Consider the following 18,624-nt stretch of genomic DNA (forward strand, 5'->3'; position numbering starts at 1 on the left):
CATTTAAATCAATATGTATTGAGCATATTTCTTCAATTTACCCAAATATTGATCCATAGGCTACAACACTCCTTCATCCCGTCTAATGCATGCTTGTATGATAAATTTCATGTTTTGCTAAATAATATATTTTATTGTTGAATATAGTTGTATAATAACGTCTTGGAATATGATTTTCTAATTTATGATATTGTTAAAGGTGGAAATATTTTTTTAATTTGTTAAACCCGAAACCCGACCCGTTCAACCCGAAACCCAAACAAACCGAACTTATTTGGGTCGATTCTTGGTTCAATTTGTTTTGAGCTCAAACCCGAACAACCCGAAACCCGAATAAATAACCCAAAGAACACCCTTAGTTGAGACGATGAATGATGACTCCAAGGGTTAAAGAAATCAACGATGAATCAATGGTGTAATCGGAGTATCGGATTCACAAATCAGTTGTTTAAACTGGTATCGGCTTGTTTGGAAGATTTGAGTTGAGAAATACGACGGCGATAAACAAATTAGGGTTGAAAGGATGAAAACAGATGATGTAAACTGGGTATCGGGTTATCGGGTTATACGTGGTCCAACGGGTCGCGTGTGTTTTTAATTTTGTGGATTAAAAATAATTGTGAATATGTGGAAATTATTAGTATGGAAATGTGATGACATGGAGTCCTCTATGGACATGCTAGATTAAGGATATGTGGATAGCATTGAGTTGCTTTAATATATTAGTTAAATTGTTTCTTAATATAAATAACATCTTTTTTTTAAAAAAAAATTGGTTATTAATTTTTAGCATATCCCTAATTTATAGGATTTTCATATTAAATATTTGATGAAATTAATTTTTAATATTATGAGATGTTATAACCTGTTTAAGGGTTATCTGGGTTTGGTGAGACCCAAACCTGCTAATTCGGGTCAAATGCATGAGAAGTCTCCATCTACCTGTTCTAATAAAGTAAATAACCGTGGACACGTGTCAGTTTGTGGTTAAACCTAATAAATTTTTTCCTCCAAACTAATAACTATGTTATAGATAAATAATTATCCACTTTCATTTTACATTCCATTTATATTATATCTATAACATGATTAAATTATTTACTTTCTTTTAAACTCTATTTTATTAAATATACTATACATTTTTATAAAAATAAATATTCTTATAAATTATAAATATATGCTTTAAATTTATCCATTTATTTGTTTCATTTAATTTACTAAACTATATATATGTTAAAATTTAATAATATATGCCATTCACTTTCATAAATAATAAATTTTATCATAGTCATTTTCTCGACTATTTTTTTATCAATGATTGTTTCAGGTTTTTTGTGGAACTTAAATTTGATTGTTACGGGTCAAAAGTGGTAATTAGATTGTGTGGTACAAGTTAGCTTCATTTGGCTCAAAATTTGTTAACGGGTCAAAAATGGGCAATATGAGTATTTTTAAAAGTTTAAGAATGCAAGTAGATTTATCATCAAATTTGTTACGGGTTCAAAGTTTTGACTTGAAAATGCCAAACAATTGAAAGTTAGAATTTTAAACGTGATTTAGGTTTCAAATTATTTTCAATGACATTTTTTGAAATAATGAAAAGATTCAGGATTTGGCTAAGAGAAAATTATTGTTTGTGTCCCTGTGCTTTCAGGGTGGATACACAATGAGTCCCTGAAAAAAATTTTAAACTGGTTGAGTCTCCATAGTTTAAAAAATGAACCATTTGAGTCCGTGTCGTTACTTAATTGTGTTAACTTCAGGGGTAGATTCAACATTTCACTTATATATATGTGTATTGTCACTTTGAGTCCTTAAACTTTCATAATTGGTCACCTTGAGTCCCCTTCCCCTTTTAACAAAAATAAATGAACTAGTTTTTAACAAAGATAAATGAGTAAAGTGTCATTTTCGTCATTATGGTTTGGCAAATAACGCGAATTTAGTCCAAAAAATTTACTTTTTGCATATGGACACTCCACGTTTCTCAATTCTTGCCAATTACATCCTAATCACTAACCTTGTTAAATTTAATCGTTAAGTTAGGGGTAGACATGTCTTTCACTATTTCTTTATTATATGAGTAAAGTGCCAAAATCGTCCCCGAGGTTTGGTCATATTTGCGAATTTCCTCCAAAAATGTTTTTTTCGACTAAAGTGCCATTTAATGTTGACTCAGGGGTGTTACTGTCGTTTTACATATTTGTTTACATTGTTATTATTATTACGCTGAGCTAAACCCCTTATATGACTAAAAATAAAGACGAATAAACAAACGGATAATATATTGGATTCAAACATAGGAATCGTGAAATGTTATATATGTTAGGGATGAGCAAAATCGGTACCGTACCGGTACCGAAATCGGTACCAAGGTTTTGAGTTTTCGGGACCGGTACGGTACGGTATCGTTATTTCCCGAATTTTACCTCAAATGATGGTACCGGTACCGTACCGGTACCGAACCGATACTGAACCGAACATTTTGGTACCGATACCAAACATTTGCGATTTTCGGGATCGGGATTTTTGGTATTGGTACCGGTCTGTACCGGTACGGTACCGAGCTCATCCCTAATATATGTCATCAAACAAACACATAATAACAATAATGTAAACAAACATGTAAAAGGATAGTAACACCCATAAGCTAACGTTGAATTTAGACCGAGCTAACAATTTGGACGAAATTGGCAACGGTTTGGAAAAATCGAGGGTCTACTTGCGAAAAAAAATATTTTTGGACGAAATTCGCAAATATGACCAAACCTCAAGGACGATTTTGGCACTTTACTCATATAATAAAGAAATAGTGAAAAGACATGTCTACCTCTGACTTAACGATTAAATTTAACGAGGTTAGTGATTTGGATGTATTTGGCAAGAATTGATAAACGTGAAGGGTCCATATGCAAAAATTAAACTTTTTGAACTAAATTCGCATTATTTGTCAAACCACAAAGACGAAAATGACACTTTACTCAAAATAAATAAACCAAACCACCTTTTCAACAAAAATTAAGGAACCAAATTACTTTTTAACAAAAAAAAAACCAAACTAATTTTTTTTATCAAACTAAACAAACTGAATCACTTTTTTTAGCAAGTAGTTCATTTCGATTAATACAAATAAACGAATTGAACTACTTTTTTAACAAAAATAAACGAACTGAACTTATTTTTTTAACAAAAATAAACGAATTAAACTACCTTTCTAACAAATAAACGAACCGAACTTATTTTTTTAACAAAAATGAACAAACCAAACTTATCTTTTAACAAAAAATAAATGAATCGAACTTATTTTTTTTACTAAATTAAACGAACCGTAACACTTTTTTAACAAGCAGTTTAGTTCATTTCGTTTAACAAAAATAAACGAATCCAACTACATTTTAACATATAAAAAAAACAAATCAAACTTATTTTTTAACAAAAATAAACAAATCGAGCAACTTTTTTTAATAAAAATAAACTGACCGAACTATTTTTTTGACAAAAATAAACTAACCGAACTACTTTTTTAACCAAAATAAAATACCGAAATGCATTTTTTTAATAATAAATAACAAAACGAATTACTTTTTTTACTAAACTAAACGAACTGAACAATTCACTTTAACAAAAACAAGCGTATCAAACTACCTTTTAAAAAAAAATAAGCGAACCCCAAACTTATTGTTAACAAAAAAAAAGAATCGAACTACTTTTTTTAACAAAAATAAATGGACCAAACTGTTTTAAACAAAAATAAGCTAACCGAACTTATTTTTAACAGAAATATCGTCATAGCTTGCGCTAAGGTGGAGTTCGATTTGATTACTTATTATAGAAGTAGTTATGTTCGTTTAGTTTAGTAGAAAATTAGTTTGGTTCGATTATTTTTGTTAAAATGGTAGTTCGGTTCGTTTATTTTTGTTAACAAAGTAGTCTGGTTTGTTTATTTTTGTTAAAAAGTAGTTCGGTTCTTTTATTTTTGTTAAAAAAAGTTCAGATAATTTATTTTTGATTGACTATGGTTTGGTGGATTGATTGATTATGGCTTGATTGGTTATAGTTTATTGGTTAATTCCTTAATTTGAAGGGAATTTTTAAAGAGGGACTAAAGTTGAGCAATCACTTAACCACAAGGACTCATATAGACCATTAAAAAAAGAGTAAACTAGTAATTTAACATTTTCAGTCAACAAAAGGGACTCAAATTGTTTGTTTCTGAAACCACAGGGACTCAACCATTTCAAAAATTTTTTCGAGGACTTATTGTGGCTCCGCCCTGAAACCATAGGGATGCAAACGGTAATTTTCTCTTTGACTAATTGACTATTTTTCTCACAACTAATAAAATTAAAAATAAAAAACAGCAAACACTTTCGACATACTACCTCCAGGCTTATCAATGCTTCTAACTTTTATCAAATTTGAAACATTTGTGTCAGCATTGATTTTTCCTTTAATGGTGATTAAAATGTAGTGTGTGAAATATGTCATATAAAATTATACTCAAGTGAAACAAAACATTCACAAAATTGAACAGGTTAACATGCTATTTTTATGTGTTGTCATTATGGCAAAGTCGAGAAGCCCTCTCAAAATTATAAAAATGGTGTAGCTCAGAACTATTATTGTATGAAAAGTCTTTTATGAAATTGGTTTATCATCAAAATTCTATCAATTATATATATATATATATATATATATATATATATATATATATATATATATATATATATATATATATATATACTGAGAATCAAATTTCCAATTGATGACCGTTCTCAGGTATGTTTTTGCACTTCCGTTATTGTTGTTGTTGTTATTATTATTATTGTTATTATTATTTATTAAGTTCCTTTTTTTTTTGAAAAAAAATCATTTTCAGATATAAATAAAATCAATTTATGTGCACATAATATTCATATAAGTATAGATGTAATCATTTTTTCACATACAGTATGTATTTAATTGCTTGATCTATAACTTTATTATTTGGATGATCTCGTGTATTACACGGGCTTTAAAGCAAGTTTACAAATAAAACAACATGGTAGCTTGAGAGAATGTAAACATAGAGCTTTTAAAGGTTTCGTTTTTATATATTTAAGATTAAGATTATCCTACTCTGAAGAATAAAAAGTTAAATTCTTAAAAACATGTCACGTAAAACATCTAAATCATTATGAGAGTACACGCTTTTCATTTGTTAATTTCCTTGGATAGCGTCCTAACTCATTTCTATACCGATTTTCTAGGGACACCGTTCCAATTGCTAAAACACCGCCCTATACGTCGCGTATAGACCTATACGCGGCGTATGAATCGGTGTTTCTAAAAAACACCACTGAGGCCCACGCCGTCGTTGGATAAAAGAAAATACGACAATTAGAACATAAAAATCTACAGGAAGTCCTCCATATTCATGCCCATGCCGTCGTTGTGGCCCCCGAGGCCCACGAACGCGTCGCCAATGTCGGCGTCGTCCTCTCCCCTGCACCTCGGCCCCGAACCATCCGCGGCCGATAATTCTTTTAGCATACGCGACATGATCAGCTTACCGCATATCTACTATATATATGTATGTGTATATATAAGCCGATAATTCGTTTAGCATACGCGACATGATCAACTTACAATACCCACAACTAAACATTAAAGCAATAAAAAGCCTAAGCTTAAGCTTAGTGACGACTGATATGTGTTTGAGTCAACACAACTACGGTTGTCAGTGGTGACCGATGGTCAAGACAGTTGGAGTTCGAAGAAATCGAAGAACCAGATTTGAGATGTCGATAACGAAAGCAGGCAAGAAATTGAAAGTTCGTTTGGAAATGCCAGTTTTCCCAAGTAAGCCCCTACAACTAATTTCAAGATGTCGATAACGAAACCAGCCAATAAATTGAAAGTTTGTTTCGCACTGTCAATTTTCCCAAATAAGCTATGCAACTAAACACCCGTTGTCGAATTCGAATAATAATATATTATTGATAAGTAAATAATATTAATAATAATAATAAACATAAATAACATTAATAAAAACAATAGAAAAGAAAAGAAAGAAAAAAAAAGAAAAAAACCATAAGAAGACAAAACTGGTGGACTTTTTTAGAAAACCCAACACCCACTCAACATAACCCGCACCCGTTTGATATAATATAATATAACGTAAATAATATAATATAACATAATATAATATGATATAATATAACATAATAAAATATAATATAATAATAACATATTTATATTATATTATATTATATTATATTATAAGAATGTACCTCCGAACGGTAACAGTACGAGAAACCTAGTTTAAGCGGCCTGACGAACTAGTGTTACCGTAAAACATATACGTGGTGTCTATATAGTAAGTAGGCATTGTGTAATATAACGGTCGGTGTCTAAAAATATAGTTTACTTTTTCAAAAGTCACATAACAAAACTAAAACAGTCACCAAATATATGTCCTAACATGTACAACTACGTCATAACATGTACTAAATAAAGATAAAACGAAACCTGGTTTAAGTCCGAATGACCGTTAGCGGCGTACCCCGGCTCCTTCTTGTCCGACTCCGGAAATAAATGGTTGTTGTTGTTGGTTGAATGGAGAGGGAGAGGGTGGGGTAGAAAAAAAAAAGAAAAAAAAGGATGGATAGGGAGGGGAGGGAGCCGGGCTCCAATAATATACAAACACAATACGCTGCGTATAGACCTATATGCGGCGTATAGGGTACGATACGACAAGCCTATAACTGTCGTTCAGGCTAGATGTTTGATCGTACACTATACGCCGCGTATAGACCTATACGCGGCGTATTAAGGGTTGTGAAGGTGTCCCTAGCAGGAGCCTTTCTATATCGATCAAAATTCTTGCCTCGTAAAATAAAGTTAATGGATCTATCATTGTGTTGATGTGATTCTACATTATTGTATTTTTTTACCCGACCTAATCTAACCCAATCTAACACTAGAATTATGATATTGGGTTATTAGAATTTTGAGTAATGAAAAATAGCGAACCAATAGAAAACTTTCTGACTCCGTTACTGCGTAACCTTATCTCTTGATGTTAAATGTTTCATTTTTCAATGGTTTGGTAAATAAACCCGTAATGTTTTCTTCCGTGGGTACTTTGCAAATACCAATATTTTCTTCCGTAATGATTTCTAAAATCTATACGCTTAATCACATATGATGACCGATATCATGAGTCGATCATTTATATTTGATTGCTTTATAACTTGTCCCGGGATCACTAGCTATAAATATATCACTTGGTTTAATCTAATTGATTTTATGAAAAAGAAAATATAATCAAATGTGTAAATATTATTATAGATATAAAAAACAAATAGTCCTTTCCATAGTGGTAATGAGTTTGGGTTTTTTAATAGAGACTTAGAGCATTCTCATCCAACCCCTCGTATTATGTGAGGCGTGTTTTTATAATTTAGAGAGTGATTTAGGGTGTTGTGAGTGAAGGGTTTTTATATTTTAGAAAAAGTAGTGATTTTTCTGTATATTTGAAAAGTTACTGTTCATCCCCTATAATTTTTTAATAGATTTTGAAAGTGGTTGTGAGTGAAGGAAAGAGAAAAGGTAATGATAAAAGGTATAAAAAGTATTATTTAATTGAAATGGAGAGAGAAAATAAAGTGAGTTTTAGTGTAATTTTTGGTTTGGAGATGGGGAGTAAGATGAGAATGCTCTTAGGTTCAAACGCCACTACAACATTTTGGAGGGGCCATGAGTGGATCAATGAAGGAAGACGGGAATCTTTGTGATCTCTAGTTTTATCCTGAGGGCATCCGGGTTTTACCACCAATGAGGCTTCAGACGGGTGCGTTTTCCCGAAACTAGAAATAAGTTGAAAGTGGTTAAGGGTTTCGTACGGCTGAGTTTGGCCAGCTGACGGTGATCTTTTTCATTAGGTCTTCCCATACGATATGCCCAGACAATTCTTCGTTTGTTTCTACCGGTAAAGAAAATATTTAAAAACAAGTAGATGTTAAGTGACTGCTATTGAAGTAGAAGCAGGCTGTCACTATAATTGCAGTCTTTTCGCCGTCACAGATATCGTACTGCCACACCAGTCAAAACACCCTACCACTGTGCTCCTATATATGTATTTCCTCCGTTAACTTTACGTTAAGTTCCATTTCAGCTTTTCACCAACGGAAATAAAAAGCTTATTTTGGAAGCTAAATATTCTACTTCAATTTTATCTTTTTTTCGTAGCCACAACAAAAAAGATAAGATTGTAATATTTTAAGTTTTATATGAATGTTTTTTTATACCTATTTAGGTTATACGTGATAGAGGGCAATAAAATAGGGCGATTTTGACAACAGCGCTACGTCAGTAGATGAGTGGTTTTCATTTTATAGGTGCAATGGTTTTATAGCCCCGTCAAATCATAAATATATAGGATCGGGATCATGTGAGAACCTTTTGGGAATTGAGAACTATAAAACCATTTTGAATCACAAAAAACTCAAAAATAAAAAAAATCATAAAACAAAAAAAAATACAAAAATAAAAAAACGTAAAAATACCAAATTCTTATTTATCATCCCGGTTTCTAAAAAAAAATTCTCGATTTAGCTAAATTATACATGTTTTGGGTAAAAATCAACAAGTGCAATTTCGTAACCAAATCAGCAAGTGAGGTATGGTGCTTGGTCAAAAATGAACGTAAAAATGATGTAACACAAGGATTTATTGCGAGAAAAAAATCCATTATCCTGAGGATAACAAGAAAAAAACCCCGGACGGTGAAAACCATCACCATCAGTTTATTAATAACAAAAAGTGAGTATAAGTGTTGGAGCTTTCTTTTTCGGATCGTGTTACAGAAGATCGCTATTGATAGTGTGTAAATTGTTATGTGTGTTTTGATATAGAGATAGCTCTATTTATACTGAAATTAAGCTAACAAGAATTCCTAAAAAACAGGAAATAATAGACTAAATCAAAAACTAGCCGTTTTCCCCTATTTAGCATGCTCTTTGAAGTTGTTGGCGAGTGGTCCGATTCTTTAGGAGGTCATGGGAATGTTATAAGACCTGATAAAAAACATATAAAAGCCATTGAACCGTTAGTTATGTAATATATTAAGGATACCTGTTTCTTGGGAGGATATTGTGTCCTTGAGTTATCCTAAATATATCGCTTGCTGAGGATACTGAAAATCCGAGCCCTAACAATTGTCCCCAAAATTAACGGCTGTTAAAGTGGGTTACAGCTGTTAATTTTTTGAATTTTGAATCTCGCCACTTGTGTAGAGCACCTGCACGTGTCAATCATCCGCAATCATGTCATACCCTTGATTATCTCTATATTTATCCACGATAAATAATTTAAAGATTCATCCGATCACTTGCCCAGGTAATCTTCTTACTTTCTCTATTCTTCATTTTTATAATCATGAGTGTAAAACTCCGATCTTCCGGAATCGAGGATTTCGTTTCACAAAACCTTTTTGCAAACCCTTTTAACGAAATATGCACCTTCAACATTACAGATATTGCAAGCCAATGGATGTTTTCCTCCGGGAACCGTCTTCAGACCTTTCGATCCTTCAGTTTCGTCTGACCTTGTTTCAAAATCTTGGATCTGCTTTCCATTTTTGCCATTTAAGATCGGTTTCACTTACCCTTTTCCGGCTTTTACCACCGAGTTCTTCAGCACAACCGGCCTTAGTTTTATCCAAACCGTGCCCATGGTCTGGAGAACCTTGTTTGTGCTTGAAAGGTTGATTATCGATCATGCCCTAGATTTTACCCTTTCCGAGTTGGCCTTTGTTTATGATCTTCGAAGCCACGGCTCTTCTCGATACCTCCTCAAGATCAAGTCTGACCGAACCCATCTTGTCCTCAGGAACACACAGAACAACGATCAATGGAAGAAACAGTTTTTCTTCATCAAAAGGGATTATCCTCCAGATCCCGAAAATCTTCCAGATCTTTGGGTTACCAAAAGTAGGATACGTTATCCTGAGGCAGTATACTGAGATGTATCGAACTTACATATTTTGTGTTTTTTTTCTTGCAGCTCTAAAGTTTTTTGAGATTGCTCATCCCAGCCGGCAAACTAGGAACAAGGCAAATTCATTTTACCTTATAGACGAAGAGGAGAGAAATTTCCATCTTCAATCAAGCTTCCAAGAACCGTCCCAATCGACAGGATCTAACATGTCTGGTAAGAAATACCAATTTATTAGTCACAAATATTAAGGGTTTAGAGATACTAACCTGTATTTTTGTAGGCAAGTTTGCTTCAGTTTTTGTTCTTGACGATATTGATAACATGGTGTTCACTCGTAGTACCAAGAAGAAGGAAATCACTCCTATTGCTCTGCCTAAGCCTGTAAGCAGCCGAGTTAAAGGTTCCATGAAGAGGAAGAATCAAGAAACCTCGGATTCCACCCTGGTGTACGACCCTGAGTTTCAAAAGGTATGTCTCTTTTTATCATATCCACATATCCCGAAGATAATTTATGCTGAGGATAATTTATCTTGGCAGGGTCTTGAGCTGCTATCCTCCAAGTTCAGTGCTGTGAGCCAAGAGCTCTTTGACTCCAATACTCGCAACGCCGAGCTGCTAAAGATTGGAACTTCCAAAACCAATCTCCTCGAGAAGAAGACCAAGGAGATTGAAGAGTTAAAGCAGGAGCTTGCGCTAGCCAGGAAAGAACTGATCCATTAGGAGGTAGATGCTTTGGTGAGAATCCAAGAGGTCATTGAGGGGGCCAAAAAATCGGCACATCTTCCAATCTTGTCTCCGGATGGCAAAGGAGGCCAAAGATGCGGGCATTGACACCCCTTTCTAGGACGTAGCCGCATGGGAAAAGGTATTGGCAAAGCTAAATGGAGAAACTGTGGAGGAGCCGGGACCAAGTGGAGCGGAGAAGGTGGCTGAGGAGGCTGTGGAGGTGGCAATTGGTGATGCTATGAAGGTGGCTGGTGATGGTGAGCAATTGGGCAATGAAGGTAATAAAGACAAGGCAGGCCTGAGCCCAATTTTTATGGCTTGTTTGTTTGTGTTTATGGTGGTTTGTTGATGGTTTGTGGTATGTTGAACAATTGGAACTTGTGTTTTGAACAATTTATGCTTAGGACAATAGGGAAACATGGGTGGAGGGATCTTAGTTTCAAGACGAAGCCCATGTTTTCTAGTACTTTGACAGTTTCAATTACGCCAGGGTGGAAGGGTCTTCCACTTGTCGAGAACGAAGCCCGAGTGTTATTAACTTTCTACACTTTCGTTAGTAGTAATATAATCTTTTGGCTTTACATTGTGTTTTATTTGCACGATTTTTTGGAAAAATTATCTTGGTATGTCTTAATTATAATATATCCTAAACTTATCTGTCTTTAGAATACTATATCTTAAGGATAATATATCCTCAAGACTTATTATGTTTAAGAGTTAAATATCTCAAGATAATGTATCCTTAAATATCAAAATATCTTAAGTACAACAGATCCAGAAGATATATGCTTAAAATTTCTATAAGTGAGAGTTGACACAATTAAGCCGAAAGATCATATTTCAAAACAAATAAAACGAAAGGGAAAGTTAGGCATAAAAGTGCACCTTTGCAACAAGATATTAATGTAAGTCCCCCCGGGGCGTCGCTGATCGATACGAGATCCGCACGAGGTCTAGGAGTGCGGAATCCTTCTAGACTCGTTTATGGTGTAGAAGACGAAGAACACAATTACACACAAACACATACACGAACAAACACACGAACGGGATAAACGAATCTGCAGATCCTTTCATATAATAATCATAACTCGTTACATACCAAACACGAAAACAAATGACGGCCGACACGAGGTGAGCTCTACCTCGGGCCGTCCCACACGACTCTCCCTCTCGGTTTCTCTCTAGACAAATAAACTGATCACAAAACAATCTGACTTTTTTTTTTTGGAATTTCCAAACCTAAACAAGACACACATATATATATATAAACAACTTCGCGGGCTTGGGCTTGGGCCTGTAGGCGAAGTTGATAGGCGAAGTTGTTCTAACTTCGTACTTCGTTTCTGCTGAACAGAATTGCATAGCGACGGTCACAAAATGCACCAACAGACTCCCCTTTGACCGTTGATCTCAATTCTAACAAACACATAAGATCATCTGTTACAAAACATGCACCGACATACTCCCTCTTAACTGATGATCTTCTGTTTGCTCTTCAACCAGCCGTGTCTGAAACTGTCTTGTAGCTTCACAAATCTATCAATCACCCAGCGTCTTCCATATCCGATTTCCCCTTCAGTGTAAGCTTCTCCGACTATATAGATTGAGGTCTTTGAAATGCATGCATCCCCGTGCCTAATTGATCATCTCAACCAATCACGTGAGTCCTTCTGACTTCACCAACACGTGAAGTTCTTCTAACTTCACTAACACGTGAAGCTGGGCTCCCTCCACAACTTCATCAACACGTCGGCATACGATAAGGTTTAATCTTCAACTACTCAACATCAAGTGATCAATTTCATCACAAAACCACCTTGACAGAATCTAACACACATGACCATTAATTAATCCGAAGCATCTTCAATCACCAGGGATAACGATCAAGAACATAAACACTTTAATTCCCGATTAAATCCAACTTGTTCCAGAATTTTCACTTTAATAAATAAGCATCACGTTTTAGGATCCAATTCTCGAACGCCTTGAAAATAACATAAATAATATGCTCTGACCGCAATCCAGTAATGACAAAAACCTTCAGTTCAATTTGACTTTCTTCAGTTGGTCAACCTCGAACAACAACTATTTCATTGCCCACAAACACCCAAATATGTGTCAATATCCAGTTTCAATCAATATCCCATTCACAACCTCAACTCCATATCCAGAGTTGACACGTATTTGTTCACACGTAAGACCAAGAGATAACAAGTTTCACTCGTTGACGGAACAACGTCTTTGGTCTCACAATAATCGCGTACACCTGGCCATACAGACGAAAACTCTTTTTTTTTTTTTTTTTTTTAACTTCGCCTAAAGTCAAATTCGCCCCTCCTTAACTTCGCATGTCCATAACTTCGCCTGTCCATAACTTCGCTTGTACATAACTTCGCTTAACCTTATATCTTCGCCTAAACCCTAAAATTTAAGTGACAACTTCGCCTGAACCCCATAACTTCGCCTGCAGCGGCTGTTCGGCCAAAAACGCATCAGAAACGTGCCAGAAACACCAAAACGCAGATCTCGAACCATAGCATAAGAGCCTAAGGCTCTGATACCACTTGTAAGTCCCCCCGGGGCGTCGCTGATCGATACGAGATCCGCACGAGGTCTAGGAGTGCGGAATCCTCCTAGACTCGTTTATGGTGTAGAAAACGAAGAACACAATTACACACAAACACATACACGAACAAACACACGAACGGGATAAACGAATCTGCAGATCCTTTCATATAATAATCATAACTCGTTACATACCAAACACGAAAACAAATGACGGCCGACCCGAGGTGAGCTCTACCTCGGGCCGTCCCACACGACTCTCCCTCTCGGTTTCTCTCTAGACAAATAAACTGATCACAAAACAATCTGACTTTTTTTTTTGGAATTTCCAAACCTAAACAAGACACACACATATATATAAACAACTTCGCGGGCTTGGGCTTGGGCCTGTGGGCGAAGTTGTAACAACTTCGCCTAAGGAGAAGTTGTTATAACTTCGTCTATGGCGAAGTTGTTCTAACTTCGTACTTCGTTTCTGCTGAACAGAATTGCATAGCGACGGTCACAAAATGCACCAACAATTAACAAACTTACACATGATGTCCCCAATTGTTGATCTTTTTATGCATCATGTTCTTGGAATTCGTGCCATCCAACTAAGCAACTTTTTTCCACTTAGTAATTTGGCCAATCTTTGACCTAGTAAAATCAAATTAGACAAATCTGGCGATAAAGCCTTTACTGGGGTAAACCCGATATGCTAGTGACAAGGCCTTTACTAGGGTAAACCCTTTATGCTGGCGACATGTCCTTTACGTGAGAGACATGAAAATGTGTAAACCTTAGGTGAAACTGGGGAAAATCCCAAATGTGAGCGACATGAAGATGCCGAAACCTTAGATAACATGAAAATGTTATAAACCGTATGTGTGACACGTCTACCACTTATCTTGAGGATTCGATCTATAGCCAACAACAACCGGATTATCAGCTGGTTTGGTCCGGCTGCCTCGAACTATAGTCGAACATCGTGCGCTCCAGGCGGGGTGTTACCTAATTCGTTAGAAAGGTGAAGACCTTTAAACCTTAAAAGATATCAAGGATATCTTATTCGTGTGGGAGGTGATCAGCCTCTAACTGTTGTCAAGATAACGTATCCTTAGGATACCTGCAAGACACTAAACTCTTGATGAGGGGTGGGTGTTAACCTGGCTAACACCCCTCCGATGCTTAAGTCAATGAACTTGATAAAGGGATAATAAAATTTAAATGTTTGTGAATTTATAGATAGGTAAGGGAACATACATTTATCCTAAAATGTTGAGGATACGAACATACCGGTTAAGGATACTAGCAAAAATATGCCTTAAGATGGATAGCATTCCAAGCTCTTGATAAAGGAACACCTTCCATAGTGATCAATCTGTAGGCCCCTTTGCCTGCTTCTGAATCGATCAAATAAGGGCCTTCCCACTTTGGAGCCAGCTTCCCATCTGCTGGATTAGTGATATTCTGGAATGCCTTTCTTAACACCATATCTCCTACTTGGAATCTTTGATTTCTGATGTTCTTGTTGTAGGACTTAGCTATTATTTGTTGGTAGGTCACCATTTTGATCTTAGCAAGGTTTTTGAGCTCGTCAACAGTGTCTAGATCTTCAGTAAGGCTTTGGTTGTTAGACTCTGTATCTTGGATGCTGGTTCTTGCTGTGGGGATCACCATCTCTGTAGGGATAACGACTTCGGCATCAAACAGTGTTTGACCCGTTGCATTTTTTTTGAAGTGGTCCTATCAGCTCAAAGAACGAATGGCAACTTTTCAAGCCATTTTCCCTTCTTAGACCCCAAATTTTTCTTCAAATTGTTGATGATGATCTTATTACTGTACTCTGCTTGACCATTGGCTTGAGGGTGTACTGGTGTTGAAGTCACCATCTTGATTCCCCAATTTTCACAAAAATTGGTGGTTCTGCTGCCAATGAATTGTGAACCATTATTATAAATGATCTCTGCTGGGATACCGAATCTTGCAGGATATTGCGCTTGATAAATGATATCACTACCTTTTCTCTCACTTGGACAAATGTTTTAGCTTTGATCCACTTGGAGAAATAGTCTGTCATAGCCAGCAGAAAGACTCTTCCACCAGAAGCCTTGGGCAACTTTCCCATAATATACATTCCCAATTTCATAAAGGGCCACGGAGATATGATAGGGTGTAGTGGTTTAGCTGGTTGATGTAGGATATTGCTGTGTCTTTGACAAGCATCACACTTTTTGGAGAAATCCATTGCGTTCTTCTTCATGTTGGCCAGAAATAACATGTTCTTAATATCTTGGATACTAAGGCTCTGCCCCAAGTGTAATTTCCACAATCACCTTCATGTATATCCTTGAGGACTTCTTGAATTTCATGATGTTCCAAGCACCTCAAGTATGGACATGCAAGTGATTTCCTATACAAAATATCATTTAGGATAATATACTGAGTTACCTTGATTCAAAAAGCTCTGGGGTTTTCTCCATTTGGGATCTCGTTATCCTGAAGATACCGTATTATGGGACGGGTCCATGATACTGGCTGTCTTCAAAGTTTGAAGTCTCCATAACTTCGTGGTTCTCCTTTGTCGCTGGCGTCAAGATATGAACGATGGGTATCTTGATTTCACCTGGTATCTTGAGAGCTGATGCTAAATTTGCTAAGGCATCTGCTTCAGCGTTCTCTTCTCTTGGTACCTGTACTATATCAAATGTTTCGAAACACAGAGCTAATTGCTTAACTATTTCTAAATATTTTGCTAAGTTTTCTGCATTTACTGCATAAGAGCCATTAAAATGATTAGCTAATAACAAGGAATCAACATAAACCTGGACGTACATGACCTTCATATCCTTGACTAATTGTAATCCTGCTATTAAGGCTTCATATTCAGCCTCATTATTAGTAGCCTGAAATTCACAAGATATAGATAGAGGTGTAATGTCCCCCTGTGGCGATTTTAGCAGGATACCTAGACCTGCTCCTCTTATGTTAGAGGCTCCATCAGTATGAAAAGTCCAACTCTCCTTGACGTCGAATTGTTGAACCTCTTATTCTACTTCTTCAAGGATATCCCGGCTAAAATCAGCCACAAAGTCGGCAAGTGCCTGAGATTTGATAGTTGTCCTTGGTTCATACAAGATATCGTATGCACTAAGTTTCACAGCCCACTTTGCCATCCTACCTCACATTTCTGGTTTTCTCAAAACAACCTTAATAGTATAGTTAGTTTTTATATGAATAACATGAGTTTCAAAATAATGTCTTAGTTTAGTAGAAGCCATTATAAGTGCTAAAATTAATTTTTCAATATAAGAATACCTGGATTCAGCATCTAGCAGGCTTTTACTTACATAATATACCGGATGCTGCTAACCTTCGTGATCTTTGATTAGGACATCACTTATTGCATTCCCCGAAACGGGTAAGTACAAAGATAGTGGTTCACCATCAACTGGCTTCATCAGGAGTGGTGCTGGGGATAAGTACTCTTTCAAGGATACCAATCCCTTTCTTGCTTCTCTCCCCATTTGAACTTTTGATTCTTCCTCAGGATATCATCGAAGTCTTTACACTTCTCTGAAGATCTTGAGATGAACCAGTTGAGAGCTGGAATTCTTCCGGTCAATCTTTGGACATTTTTGACATTTCTTGGCGATTTGATATCTAGGATAGCTTTGATCTGCTTGGGGCTTGCTTCTATTCCTCTCTTGGTGACCATGTACCCTAGGAATTTTCCTGCTTTGACTCCAAAATGACACTTGGTAGGATTCAACTTCATGTTGTACTCATCCAAGATAACTAATACTGTTGTTAAGTCTTTGAGAAGATCCTCAGCTTTTCTTGACTTTACCACCATGTCGTCTATGTAGACTTCCATCGTGTCCCTCAGTTGGTCTTTGAACATCATGTTGACTAGCCTTTGATACGTTGCACCTGCATTTTTTAGTCCAAAAGGCATTGCAATATAACAGTATATACCTGTGGAGTCATGAAGGTTGTGTCTTCCTGGTCTGTTGGCTCCATTTGAATTTGTTGAAATCCTGAGGATGCGTCCATGAAGGTTAGTAACTCATGACCAACAGTTGCATCCACCATTGAATCAATGTGTGGGAGTGGAAAGGGGTCTTTTGGACAGGCATTATTCAGGTCTGTGAAGTCCACACACACTCTTCATTTCCCATTCTTCTTCTGGACTATAACTAGATTGGCCAACCATCTAGGATAGTGGACCTCTCTTATCATCTTGTTCTTGAGCAGCTTCTACACTTATTCTTGTATGATGATGTTTCTTTTAGGATCAAACTTCCTTCACTTTTGATGCACCGGCCTGAAAGAATTATCTATACCAAGTTTATGAGTGATTATAGATTTAGGAATACCTGTCAGATCCTCATGTTTCTAGGCGAAGGTAGAAGCTCTTTTCTTTAGGAAGGATATCAATTCCATCTGAATATCCTCAGAAATACTTGATCCTAAAAGTACTTTGATCTCAGTATTCTAAGGATCCAAATATACTTCCTTCACATCCTGCTCCATAGCTTGCAGGACCCCCCTTGGTTGTTTCTGTAATTGCTATGCTGGAGTAGGCTTTGCAGCCGACTTCATTGATGATGCATAACAATCCTTGGCGTCTTGTTGATTGCTTTCAATTTTGATAACCCCCCAAGGACTTGGAAGTTTTACACACTGATGGTATGTTGAGGGTACCGTCTTCATGTCATGGATCCATGGCCTGCCTAAGAACACATTACAACAAGATAATGAGTCAATAACATAAAATTTTTGTAGAGAGTTTACCTATGTACAATGAAAGTTTGATATCTCCCAATGTATCCTTTGTTTCCCCACTGAACCCCACGAGGACTGAGGATCTCGATATAATTTCAGTTTCAGGGATATCCATCTTCTTCAAGCCGTCGAGTTGGATGATGTTCATGGAGCTCCCGCCATCTATAAGTATCCTGCGCACAAAACAGTTAGCTATACATAAAGTAACTACCAAACCGTCTTGGTGGGGATCCTGAAGATCACAGCGATCCTCCTCTTCGAAGGATATAATCTTTTGGGTGGTCATCGTAGAGGTACGGAGAGGTCTTTCTCCGTTGTTCATCTTTGTTTCTTTGGAACGCTTCTTGGCCCTGAATATGAGGTTCCACAAATGTCCAATCCTCCCGGGATAAAGGAAACGACCTTAGCTCCAGGTGGTGGAGAAGGTGCCCTTTCAGGTATCTTGCCAGGTTCCTGACCCTTGTTCTTGTTTCTTCCAAACAATTCCTTTAGGTACCCTTTGCTGAGAAGGTATCCTATTTCCTTCCGAAGTGCGATACAATCATAAGTGCGATGGCCAAAGTCTTCATGGAATGCACACCA

General features: G+C 36.3%; 1 protein-coding gene across 1 annotated transcript; it reads right to left on the reverse strand.

Moving 5' to 3' along the window:
- Nucleotides 1-17,826: 17,826 nt before the first annotated feature.
- On the reverse strand, nt 17,827-18,328 carry LOC143573461 (uncharacterized). Its single transcript, XM_077058331.1, has 2 exons — nt 18,052-18,328; nt 17,827-17,990 (listed from the first exon to the last, which is right to left on the reverse strand). The coding sequence occupies exons 1-2, from the start codon at nt 18,326-18,328 to the stop codon at nt 17,827-17,829; spliced, it is 441 nt and encodes a 146-aa protein (XP_076914446.1).
- Nucleotides 18,329-18,624: the final 296 nt, after the last annotated feature.

The sequence above is a fragment of the Bidens hawaiensis genome, unplaced genomic scaffold (genome assembly GCF_021521415.1).
Source record: "Bidens hawaiensis isolate Kalapana, Puna unplaced genomic scaffold, B.hawaiensis_p1.1 tig00026432_1, whole genome shotgun sequence".
NCBI classification, from domain to species: domain Eukaryota; kingdom Viridiplantae; phylum Streptophyta; class Magnoliopsida; order Asterales; family Asteraceae; genus Bidens; species Bidens hawaiensis.